The 12,209-nt window shown below is 54.0% G+C and overlaps 1 protein-coding gene and 1 long non-coding RNA gene across 2 annotated transcripts; both read right to left on the bottom strand.

Moving 5' to 3' along the window:
* Nucleotides 1–3,433: 3,433 nt before the first annotated feature.
* On the bottom strand, nucleotides 3,434–5,893 carry LOC131275541 (ral guanine nucleotide dissociation stimulator-like). The gene is made up of 5 exons (XM_058286219.2): nucleotides 5,812–5,893; nucleotides 5,371–5,403; nucleotides 4,914–5,035; nucleotides 4,641–4,732; nucleotides 3,434–3,811 (listed from the first exon to the last, which is right to left on the bottom strand). The coding sequence occupies exons 1-4, from the start codon at nucleotides 5,842–5,844 to the stop codon at nucleotides 4,684–4,686; spliced, it is 237 nt and encodes a 78-aa protein (XP_058142202.2). The 5' UTR covers nucleotides 5,845–5,893; the 3' UTR covers nucleotides 3,434–3,811; nucleotides 4,641–4,683.
* Nucleotides 5,894–6,357: 464 nt separating this feature from the next.
* On the bottom strand, nucleotides 6,358–8,260 carry LOC139437452 (uncharacterized). Its single transcript, XR_011647254.1, has 3 exons — nucleotides 8,158–8,260; nucleotides 7,592–7,676; nucleotides 6,358–6,430 (listed from the first exon to the last, which is right to left on the bottom strand). It is a non-coding gene; the product is annotated as an uncharacterized lncRNA (long non-coding RNA).
* Between the last annotated feature and the right edge of the window lie 3,949 nt (nucleotides 8,261–12,209).

Here is a 12,209-nt window from a genome sequence, read left to right as displayed (position 1 = left end):
TCTAAACCCCGTAGTCCTCATTGGGGGTCCCAGATTTCCAGGTGCATTGATATTGAAATGCACTTTTGCTCTGTGAGAGGGAATTTGTGTTTGCTTCAGTAAACCCAGAAAGGGTGGCTGGCTCTTTTCTCTTCTCCCATATAAAATACACTGATGACTCTGCATGATTTTTTTTGTTTGAATGAACAATGTCAGAGCTTGCATCTCATTTCAATTAACACAGTAAATGAAAGAACCAAACCTGAACTCCCAGGCTCTAGTAGAAACAAGAACTTTAATAATAAATATGCACATCTAAGATTAACTATTTACACTAGAGAAATATTGTCTCTCCCAATTGGTGTGTGTATATATATTACTTTTCTTGCTGAGTCACACCAGGCAAGAGGGGTTCCAGTGGAGTCTGAGGATGTCCCAGGTTACCTGGCGAGTGAGGAAAGGGAAGGGAAGTGCCTGCCTGGCCCAGCCCACTGTTGCTGAGATCAGCCAAACTACTTGGCCAGGCAGCTGTGAGAAGGGGGACCCTGAGGCGGGTGGGCACGAGGGTTCAGTTAGAATGTCCCATTTCAGAATTTGGGACCCTTCTGCTTCATCCCCAGAAAGGCTGAGATAGCTTTGTTTTTGATCTTGGCATCCAAGGGCTTGGTCATCTTCATAAGAATAAAGTGAAGATTGGCCGAGGGATCCACAGTGCAATAAACATTCAAGCTGTTTGGGATCTCCCACACTGCAGAAAGGGGCAGAGTAGTGGTCAGCTGTGCTCCGGGGGACCACAGGACACCACACCCCTTTGTGCCCTCATGAGAGCAGGCTTTAGCTCAGGCCCTGAGTCTCCTAATCCAACTCCAAGACCGAAAAGGGGCCCTGTGAATACCCACCTGAAGGAAAGACTCTACAGAGGCACAGCTGAAAATGAAGGAATCTTGGTTCAAAAGTGACTCTGACTCACAACTGCCAACCTCAAAGGGAGCTGCCAAGAAGTCATCTACTCCCACACTCAATCCCCTGCAGGCTTCACTGTTCAGAATCTTGGACCTGAACTTGGCTTTCTGGAACCCAGTGCATGTCCCCTGAATCCAGCACTACCCAGGGCAGGACACCTGAGGCCCAGGCCTGGCCCTGGCCTCCTGAGCAGGGCTCCTGAAGGCCTCCACGACCATGCAGCACCTGACACTGAGCAAGTATTTATACCTTGATCCTGTTTTCCTGTCTTCCTGGCCTAGAGCCAGCTAGAAAGAAACACTGGGCTAGATTTTATACTCTGTCCTCAGTGATGTGGCTTCTCATCTCCTTTCTTAGCTTCTCTAATCCTCGAGCTTCCTGTCCTGTAGTGTGGGGTCTTCTGCCCTATTTCACACCTCACAGCTCCCATGTTTGATTTGAAAGATGAGAGGGCATTTAGAACCCACTTCTAGGAATGGTGGGGGTCATTTTAATTTGCATGGGCTATGGCTGGGAGAGGGGCATCACCTCAGTGACAAGAATAGAGTCAATCTTATTGTACATGTGTGGGCTATTTTCTCTCCCCTTTGGATGCTTGAGAAATTGATCTAAAGGGAGGGAGCTCAGGACACCTGGCTCTGGGATTGTGCTGTCCTTCTGGATTCTTTCCCTTTCCCAGTCTTAGGATTGCATTGGTTCCTTAGAGCATCCAAAAGGGATCAAGGAGATTTTGTCTAGTTTTCACCATCATAAATACATGGTCTGTAGCATATTTGATGCTTCTGTCCACCAGTCATGAGGCTTTTGATGCAGTCATGAGGAAGTCACCCCCTCTGTCCAGAGAGTGCACTTCAAGTTGAGTCACTCTGCTTGGCCATCTCTCCAATGGACCAAGGTGAAAAGCCCTTTATCTAGGTACCTCAACGATGTTAGCTTTGTACTTGGTTTCCCAAAGGCTTGGACATGTCCAGGGAAGGGTACATAAGAGGGAGATGGAGCAGGCAGGGAGAAGATGCTGTGGGTGGTGAGTAGTGTCTGGGGTGACTTGGTGTGTGGACAGGGTGCCTACCCACCCTGCTGTCAGGTTTACTGGGGCCAAGGAACTCAGGTCAATGGGCTGGGGACATGGTGCTCACACCTACCCCTTCCACCATCCCCTCTCCAACTTGGCCTCTGACTCACTTCGGTCCCCTATGATTTGCACCAGCTTGTAGTCCTCTGCCTTGTCCTCATGCAGGTTGTGTTTGTCTATGGCCTTGCGGATCATGACTGGAACCTTATCTAGGCTGGTCACCTGGGTGGGTCAAGGGGCAGGGTCTCAGGGTATGGGTTCAGGAGCCGACTCCCTGAGAGTGCAGCTGCCTGAGACCCTGTGGAGTCATTAGTGGTCAGGGCTGTGTCTAGAGCGTCCTCGCTGTCTTCTTCTGCTCCCCAGGGAGAGTTCCATGGAATGAGGGGGGCTTTTCCAATCATTCCTTAGCCCATCTCCTATAAGAACCTACACCTCTGTCTTGAGGTTGTTTCCCAGGGTGGGTACAAACCTCTGCCTTGTAGGCTGAACCCTAGGTCATTGGTCTCCACAAGTGTTATGGGCTCCCAGGGCTCTGGGGACAGAGGGTGACCATGCAGCAGAGGGCGCAGACTGGGGAGTGAAAACTGGGTCTCTCTCTGACACCTCCTGCCTCCAATCATGGGAGACAGCTTGTCCTCATGGAATTCTGCTGTCCAGACCCTGCCCCTCCGGGACACCTTCAGGTAGCAGTGGCACCTCAAGGCAGAACACAGGACATCTACTCCAAGCCCAGATGTCAATGAGGAGTGGGGGCTGGATGACAACCCATGGCACATCAGGACTGCCCTGGGTTCCAGGATGCAGCCATTGTCAACAAGGTCCAGGCCTTTCTGGCTTTGAACACTAGGGCTAGGGCACAGGCAAGGCTCAGGCTAAGGGTCAAACAAGTGACACCTTAGTACAACCATATGTGAAATGACAGCACTGCCAGCCTCTGTGCAGTGCGGGCTGGGGTGGCTCCCTCTGCACATCCCATCCAGGATGTGGCCCCTGCTCATGCCTTCACAGCAACTACCCAGGACCACCCCTGTCCTCCCCTCTGGGTCACAGCAGCAGCCCCTCACTGGTCAGTGTCTCTACAGAATGGCCCAACCTCCACTTTGAGGCCAAAGTTCCCCAGCTGTCCCTGTTCTGCTCTGACCCTGCTGTGGCTCTTGTTTCCCCACTTGAGAAAGTCTAGTTTGTCCAGCAGTGCCTGATGTGACCCAGCTCCTAACACCTCTCTGACCTCAGCTCTTCCCCTTGACCCCTGCTCTTTCAGCCCTGGCCTCCTGGCTGTTCCTCGGTCCAGCCAAGCGCACACCTTCCTTAGCGCCTGGCAGGCTGTCCTCTCCTTCCTCCTCTCTGGGGGAAGCTTCAGCATGCTCTTCCCAGGCCATCATCACTCAGTGTGCCAGCCTCAACCCCTCCATCCCCCATCCTGACACTGACTGCCATTAAACACACGCTCTTCTTGCTCCTGTAGTTGGCTGTCCTTCCCCACCCATAAAGAAATTTATTCCAGGATGGCAGGGAAGGAACATGTTGTTCCTTATGTGTCTACTGCCTGAAATCTGAGGGGCCAGGGGGCGTCTCCCACCAAGCTCACCAGGATGCTTTTGTACACAGTGCCATTGTCCTCATCCAGGCTGTAGCAGTCGCCCACCTGCTGGTTATAAAGCGGCCGTGAGCCACAGGGCACGTTGCTCATTCCGGTGGCCCTGGATTTGATGGAGGAGGAGGACGAGGATGTTCCTCCAGATGCTGATGTTACAATGGAACAGTTCTGTGTCGATGTTGAGGTGGACTCCTCAAACTCTGGGGACAACAAGATCAGAAGGCCTGGAGCCTTAGGGAAACCCAGACCTGCTCTAAAAGCTCCAGAAGGCTCTAAAACAGGGATTTTTAACCAGGTGTCTGTGAGTTTAAATAATTTTAATTAATTTTGAATAATCCTAAAATTTAATTGAAAGACATGCTGATTTTGAATGTCATAAAACTAATTGCTGCTATGTTCTTAGAAGGGGTTTTAACCTGACTGGCAATGGGGTCTGTGGAACAAAAAATGTTAAGAACTCTCTAAAAGTTCTATAGAAGTCAAACATCCTTAACCCCTTTGTTTCCAGTCGCCTTCATTTCCTGGCCATGTTGGGCCTCTGAGACATGGTCCAGGTGGATTTCCAGAGCAGACCTTGAGGAGCTGGCCTTGCATTTGGGGGGTGAGTCAACTGCATCCCTGAGGCTGAGGTCAAGGGCACCCTGGAGCTGGACACTGGAGTGGAAGGTGCTGCTACCACTGGGCTCAGAGTTGGGGGCCTGGAGGCTTCATGGATGGATCATCTCAACTTGGGGTCCTCACGTGGGATGCAACCAACCCCTGCCCTGCTACGACTGTACCCTGCTAAGTGTTTGGTCCATGAGTAGTAGCCAGTGGACTCGGACTGCCTGAGAGATGGGGCAGCATCACCTCATTTCACAGATGAGGAAACAGGTCCAAAATGGGGTGACTCACCACATTTGCAGGGTTGTTCAGGAGTGGAGAAGGGATCCCAGCAATAAACTGTCAGGCTCCAAATCCCACACTTAGCTTGAGGCTCCCCTGAGCCCCAAGCCAGCCCACACTTGCCACCCTGGATGGGGAACTCACGCTTCACTCCAAGGCCTTCTGGGAAGTGATCAGTCTTTAAGCTCTAACTGGCTGCCTGGGGTGGGGGCTCCCTTTCACAAGACAGGCGGTAGCTGCAGGACAGAGTGGTGGCTGTGAGGCTTCTGGGAGCCACACCTCAGTCCTCCTTCCCAGTGTATGCACAGCAGCGGCATTTGTGTGCCCCAGCTCTCTTCAGGGAATAGGTCCTATGCTGACCCAGGAGCCACCAGGGCAATCCTGCCATACCATGGCCTGAGTCTATCCTGGCCTCACCTGTCAGCCTCGCTGAGCTGCTCCATGGCCCCAAACCAGGCTGCAAATGGCTCACTGGGCACAAGGGTGTCAAAGCAGCAGCCTGCCTGGAGCTGCTGGAGCTCAGCAATCATCTGGTATTCCTGGGGCCAAAAGAAAGAAGTGGTGCCACTGAGGCCTGTGTGGGCTTGCTGAGTGGGAGGGGGCCAGGGGCTGATTTGGCTCCTGTGGGTCCCCTCACTCCTCCATTCCCACCCAGGCTTACCTGCTCTCAGGGCTGACTTCACACAACTCATCCTCCACGAAGTTGTCCTTCATCCCACGTATAACCCCCACCCTCCAGAAAAGGCTGTCTTTTCTCCTAAAACTCTTCCTGTCTACCTAAGCGGTCATGGGTGTCCTACCCAGGAGGGTCTCTGTTTTTCTCCTCCTCACCCCAGCCCAGACATTGTCACAAACGATGGCCACAGCTGCTCACCTTCCTTTTTTTCTCAAAATTGACCATCATTCCCTGGAAGACAAAGAGTTTGCATCCATCATAAAAGGGCCCGCAGCCATTGCCATCCCCATTGCCCTGAGTTCCTGTCATGCTGCACCACTGGAGGGTCAACATGTGTGGGGCAGTCCAGCCCAGGGATGGATCCAGGCAGGCTTCTGGGCACCAGGAGTGGGGACTGGGAGTGGAGACAGAGAGACCTTCCAGTCCCAGGCTCTGAGGACCATGGGGAGATGGACATTTTTACCAGGCCCTGGTTACTCATCTGTAAGAAACCCATGGCACCCCAGCTCCCAGTGCTGCTGGGAGGCTCCCAGAAGGTGTGGTGTGCCCACTGCTGAGAGCGCTGTGCTCAGGGAGGGCCTCTCATCCCAGGCCTCATGGTCCCTTTCCCACCCTGCCCCAGCCCCCAGGCTCACTCACATCCAGATATTCCTTCATGGCACAGTCCATCATCACAAATTTTGTGAGGAATGTCCCAAGGTATGGGACAGTGTCCTGGATGACACCCTATGGCATTAGGAGGGGGTGGGGTGGGGATGAGCACAGATTCTCAGGTGTCCCCAAGACCTTCCCTGAAATCTCCTCAGCCTCAGGCTCAGGGACCACCCAGCCTTCCAATGGGACAGCACAGGACACTGAACTGTCACCCCTAATTTCCCCTCCCCAACCTCCAAGGACCCCAAACTCCCTTGCAGTCACCTCTCATCAGTGCCTTTTCTTTCATCAAGATGTTTACCCTCCTCCCCCACCCCATCCACCCAGAGTTGTCTATTCCCAGCTCTTGCTGTGACTGGCGGCAAATAGTTCCCCCAGGATCCCCATGGCTCCTGGCCCTAAAGGTTCCAGTGGGGGTGCACTGAAGGGAGGCTTTCCAGGCTATGTGGCCCAGGAGGGATGGGTTTGAGGAGGTCCCCATCCTGACTTGGAAGCCACCTGGCCTGACCCTCCCAGCCTCAGGCACACTCACCCTCTCCTGCTGCTGCTGCTTCTGGGTCCTCTTGGGGTTCATCTTCAGGGTAGATAACTTAAAGATCCCCTTCTGCCAAGGTTGAGGACGAGGTCAGTGAGGCTCTCCACCTCTCACCCATTGTCCCTGGTTCCTTGGGTGATTTGTACCACATGGGCAGGTACAAATCTGCCACCATCACTTCCTGATATCCCTGCATAACCTTGTGCAAGAGGGCTGGGCTCCTGAGCCTGATTGTTCATCTGTGACTTGATGACAAAGACCTAACCCCCCTCATTGGATCCAGAGCTCTCAGTGATGCATGCTAGCAGCACAGATGCTCTGAACATCATGCTTTCCTCCTCAAAGTCGTGGGAATGCTCAGCCTCATTCTTTTTCTCCCTTTAACCTTGACACCTCACTGTGAAGGTGAGCCCCACTGGATGGTCATACCTCCATTCCATGTGAGGACACAGAGATCCAAGAGTGTATCGACTTGTACCTATTCACTCAGGGTGTTGGAGGACAGCCTTCTCCCTCTCAGATGGAGGCCTCTTCTGAAATATCACCCCACTACCCACTGTGTGTGTGAGGGGCCTCATATCGTCCCAGCCATGGAGCTTGAGGATGGGGTGTCTCTGGAGGCCTAGCTGAGTACCTCCTTTAACCCCATCCCACTTTAGTGGAGACCCCAAAGTCTGCCCAAAGTCTAACCAAAGTTGATCCCCAGGATCAACTCAGGATATCCAAAGTTGATCCTCAAGGTCAACTCAGAATATTCTGTCTGAAGCAAGTCCCTGCATCCACTCAGGAATGGTCTCCCAGATGCCAGGTCTGACTGTCCAGGTAGAGTGGGGGCCACCTGGAGCACTGCACATTAATGTTTTGCTTCTTCTTTTATGTTGAAGCTTCTAGTTATGGTCAGGAAGGACCTGACATGTTTTCCTGTCTTCCAAATATTTCTCATGGTCTTCTGGCACACACATCATTGCCAACGTGGCACTGTTATGAGACTGTCCCCCATGGATAGACACTTCTCATCCTGCCAGTTCACCATCTCCTCCTGAATCATCACAGCCACCTCCACCACATCTGAGAACCACAGCCTACTGTTCTATAACTGCCCCCCACCACCTGCCCATGAACTAAACATATCTATCTTCCACACAAGAACAGATAGAATTTTCCAACGAAACTTTCAGTGAGAAACTAAGAAAACCACATCCCACTCAGAAACCCTGGCCTCCTCTTTACCTTGATGAGCCGCTCCTTGCTCTGTGAGTAGTTGTTGTCATTTGGGGACATCTCAGACAGCTTCTGAAATAGGTGGAAGCTGTCCCTGGGGGAGAGCAAGAAGGGAGAAGAAAGGTGGGAGTGAGTGGGAGGATGTAGGGGCTATTCCACTTTATTTTAGCCACCTAGGACTTGGACGGCCTGGATGGGTGATGCTGAAACTAGGTAGCTCTGAGTGCTGCAGGATATCGTAGGACTTGGGTCTGAGCTCTCATGTGGACACAATGGGGATCCCAATTCCCATTTCATGAGCAGCTGGTTTTCACACATGTGGATTTCAATTGGACAGAGTATTGCTGAGAAGCAAACACTTCACATGCTCCCATTTTACTCGACTCTGTATCTGACAGAGGAAGGAACCAGTGCTGAGGTAAAAAGCTGACCTCAGGTCATGTGGGGACCTAGAGCACGACACTGCCAGGCCCCTGCTCAGGAGCTGCTGCCTCCCAGGCTCCCTGAATGGCAATGCCCAGCCCCCACAGGGTCCCTGGTCCACCCTGGTGCTTCCTGGGGTGAGGCCTGCCCACCTGGAAACTTCCTGCCATGTCTTCTTCAGACGGTGAATCGAATGACTCTGAAGAGCAGAGATGACAGCATAGAATGAGGAAAAGTTCCTAAGGATTCTGCACTCCTGGGAAGAGAGAAAGAATGAGCCATAAAGTGGGGTTTAGTACCCCCCTGCTCCAGCTCCAGCCCCATCAGCTGATTTCTCCACTCTTGGATTAGATAGGCACAGAGAAATCCCCTGAGGGACAGCTCTGGGCCCAGTGTGCGACACCAACACTCAATCCAAGGTAGTAGTCTGGGTGGGAAGTGAGGAGAGTGCAGGGCTGTGCTACAGCCAGGGAGGGCCTGTGGTCCTGAGAGCTCATAAGACAAAGAGGGGTTCTAGGATCCCAGAAAGGGCCCCTAAGAGTACCTTGGCCACCTCGATCCAGTGCTCCACCACCCTGGCCCTGTCCGGGGCCTTCATGTTCCAGTCCCCGAGGCAGGTGGTGATGACGCAGTTGGTCACATAGTTGAACTGGGTGATGGTGGCGCGGATGGTGGGTGCCAGGTGCTCCTTGCCCTTCTTGTTACACTGGGACCAGATGGAGCCCAGGCAGTGATAGGGCACCACCTTCTTGAACAGCTCCTGGAGAGAGGGGATGTCAGCAGGCCCCACCCTACCCAGCTCAGACTCTGCAGGCCAGTGTCCAGTGGTCTCAGCTGGAGCTCAGCAGCCTGAGGACAGGGTGTGTTCTCTGCCCCTTAAGGGGACCTAGCACTCAAGTGACTGAGGGTTCAGGGCTAGTGGGGGAAAAGAGCGCTGCATTTTCAAGTCCACCTCACAACCCCAGCACCTGGGGGCCTCATGCCTCCAGAGGTCCAAGCAGCACCGTCACCCCTCCTGATAGTGTCTCCTGTCCCCTTTACAGTCAGGTGCACAGTCCCTGTGGGGACCAGAGGCCTTGGGTGCCGGCCAAAGGATCAGTGCACATCAGGGTCTCATTAGTGTCAATGCTGTGGAGACCCCAGTCAGAGTGGGCCACCCTGGAGCTGGCTGTACCTTAGTGAGTTGCCTTGAACCCCCCAAAGCCTACACCCCCAAGCCTTCCTATTTCTTTGCTCTCATGTGGTCCTCATAGTCAGTACATGTGGCAGGTAAGGCCAGTGTCCTATATCTACCCTCCAGAGAAGTAGTGTGGGCTTGGGGATTAATCCATTTGCCCAGGTTACACTGCTGGGGGGGAGCCAGTGTTTAGACCCAGATCATAAGATTCTGGATCAGGGGATGGTAAGGACTGGGCTGCAGTTCCTGGGAGGAAGATCCACCCAGCTCCACCCTGCTGAGCCCAGCTGCTCACCGCATCCCTTCGAGTGAGCTGCTCTGCCACCAGCTCAGGAGGGAAGGTCAGGAGGTCAGCCTTCCTACTCAGTCTGTGCTCTGAGCTCTCAGGCCAGGTGCAGGAAGGCTCTGGTTGTGCGGCCCACCCTGGTGCTGGTTTCAGCACTGGCAGTGGCTCTGGTGGTGGTGCCACACTTGTCTCACCCTCGAGAGTCAGTGCTGCTGAAGGTGGGTTAAGAGGCGGTAGCTCCACAATGGGCACTGGTGTGAACTGTGCAGGTGGCACTGGAGGTAGTGGTGCGATGGCCTCCAGCTCAGGAACTGGAGATAACGATGGTGATGCGGCTTCCTCCAGTCTGGGTGTAGGTGCTACACCTGGGGCTGGAGCCGCCTTGACCATCCGCACTGTGTGGGTCTCCTCCCTCATGGGCGCCGAGTCATTCTTCCTCTGGCGTGGGACAGGGAGGCAATTGTGGTCAGAAGCTGAACCATGGACCCCCAGGTGGGGCTGGAGCTGAGGGCAGACCTGCTGCACCCAAGCCCTCAGCGACTGGAGTCAGAGGGGGACGTGTGTGCCTCTAGCAGAGAAAGGTCCCCGGCCTTCAAATTGAATTTGAGGTTAGGGAATAATAGAGAGATGAGACCAGACCCTGGCAAAGGGCAGAAGCCTGTGGTGTCCCTGGGGGAGAAAGACCCCTGCAGGGCTGAGGATCTGAACACACACCTTTGGAAACAGCAGACCCACATGGTCAGTAATGATTTTTGGGACTCCACTGGTCTTGGGGACAAAACCACAAGGTGATGCTTTTTGCCACTCTGACCCCAGATCAGGTAAAAGAAGGAAAATAAAAAGAGCCAATTCTAGGCAGGGTGCAGGGAGGCTCCTACCCACAGACAGCTGGAGGGAGGAAATGCTCCAGCCTTAGGGAAGTTATGTGGCCCTTGCTGTGGAAAGGGATGTCTGTCTGTCCTCTGCCCAGCCATCCCTTTCCTGGGAGCTTCTACCAGGGGCAGGGGGGATCAGAGCCTTGTGGCCCATGGGAGGTGCTCAGCGCAGCAGTGCTGAAAGGGCCACAGGAAAGGACTGTTCGAGGTCCATGGCACTGAAGGCAGAACGGCTGCGCTAAGCTACCTTCCTTCTTGAATATTGGGCAGCTGAGGCAGGCCTCAGCTCCTGGCCTGGGCAGGTTAAGGTGATGGATTTTGGAGATGGCAAGAACCCATGTAAGTGAGAGGAGCTGTGTGACTTGGAGCAGGTGAGGAAGGACAGTCCCCAGGGCTGCTGCCTGGGGGACTGGGGCCAGGGAGTGAACAGAGGTACAGCAGCAAAACGCAAATGTGTCTGAAGTGAGGCCACCCTTCAGCCTGCCCGGAAGGGAAATCCATGCAAAGCAAAATGCAAATATGTCTGAAGTGAGGCCACTCTTCAGCCTGCCCTGAAGGGAAATCCATGCAAGGCAAAATGCAAATGTGTCTGAAGTGAGGCCACCCTTCAGCCTGCCCTGAAGGGAAATCCATGCAAAGCAAAATGCAAATGTGTCTGAAGTGAGGCCACTCTTCAGCCTGCCCTGAAGGGAAATCCATGCAAGGCAAAATGCAAATGTGTCTGAAGTGAGGCCACCCTTCAGCCTGCCCTGAAGGGAAATCCGTGCAAGAGACTGCTCTCTGATATTCCTATAACACTGGAAGTGCCCTGCCCCCTGGTCTGAGGAATGCCCCTGTGGTGGGTGATTGGGGGTGACCCAGGTTCCTGGAGAAGAGGGATCTTGGGCCACTCAGGCATGAAAGCCTTGGGAGAGAGAGCAGTAAAGTGGCCAGGGAGGGATACAGATCCTGGGGTGCTCTCCCTGGTTTTGAGGCCCCCATCGGCATCCACTCCCACCTGGAAAAAGCGCTGGCCCTGGCCAGGGCCCTAATGGACCTGCACCTTCTGTAGAGAGACAGTATAGACAAGTCCCTCCTCCAGCTCCTTGCCAACCACCTGCCTGGAGCTCTGTGAACACAGTGCCCGGCAGCCGGGTCAAGACCATCAGCAAGTGGCCTGCCCTACTCCTCAGGGGAAGCAGCACCTCTTTTGGGCAGGGATCCAGTTCAGGACCAGATGGGTGTCTGCTTTCCACTCCAGCTCCATTGGAGAGGAGATGACAGCTTGGGGGCTCAGCATTAACATGGCACATGTGGGGGTCACCCCCAGATGCCGTGACCTGGCAGGTAACAGGGCAGCACCTCCTGGGTCCCATACCTCAGTGGCCTACTCCTTCCCAGGGTGATCCCCTGCTCATGCCTCCCTCACCCTGAGAGGTGGAAGGGATGTGGGGCCCTCCCAGCAGGAGCTCAGAAGTGACATGTGCTGAACTGGTGCCCTGGGCCACCCCACGTTACCTTTGGGTACCTCCTGGCTGATGGCCAGGAACTTTGAGGCTGAGGCCTGAGCCAAAGTTGAAAGCGATGGAAAGGCGACTCATTTCTGGTTTGGTTGAGGCTGGAGCCTCGGGATATAGGACAACAGCAGGGAAACATTGTGCTCTCTTGAGCGTCTCCTGCCAAGTGAGCTGGAAAGGGGGCTGCCTTTGGAATCTGGGTGCCTGGTTACCAGGGTTCCAAGTTCAGTTGGGGTCTGTCACCAAAGAAGTGAGGTCACCTCCTTAGGTTTCCTTACTCAGTCCCTTCAATGATAAGAGGCCCGCAAAGCCCTCTGCAAGGCTGTCTACCCTCCTCACCTAGGTCTCTTGCCAACTGGGCACAGTTCTA

Source organism: Dasypus novemcinctus, chromosome 23 (assembly GCF_030445035.2).
Source record: "Dasypus novemcinctus isolate mDasNov1 chromosome 23, mDasNov1.1.hap2, whole genome shotgun sequence".
NCBI lineage: Eukaryota > Metazoa > Chordata > Mammalia > Cingulata > Dasypodidae > Dasypus > Dasypus novemcinctus.
The sequence above is the reverse complement of the archived record's forward strand: the minus strand, read 5'-3'. Positions and strand labels throughout refer to the sequence as shown.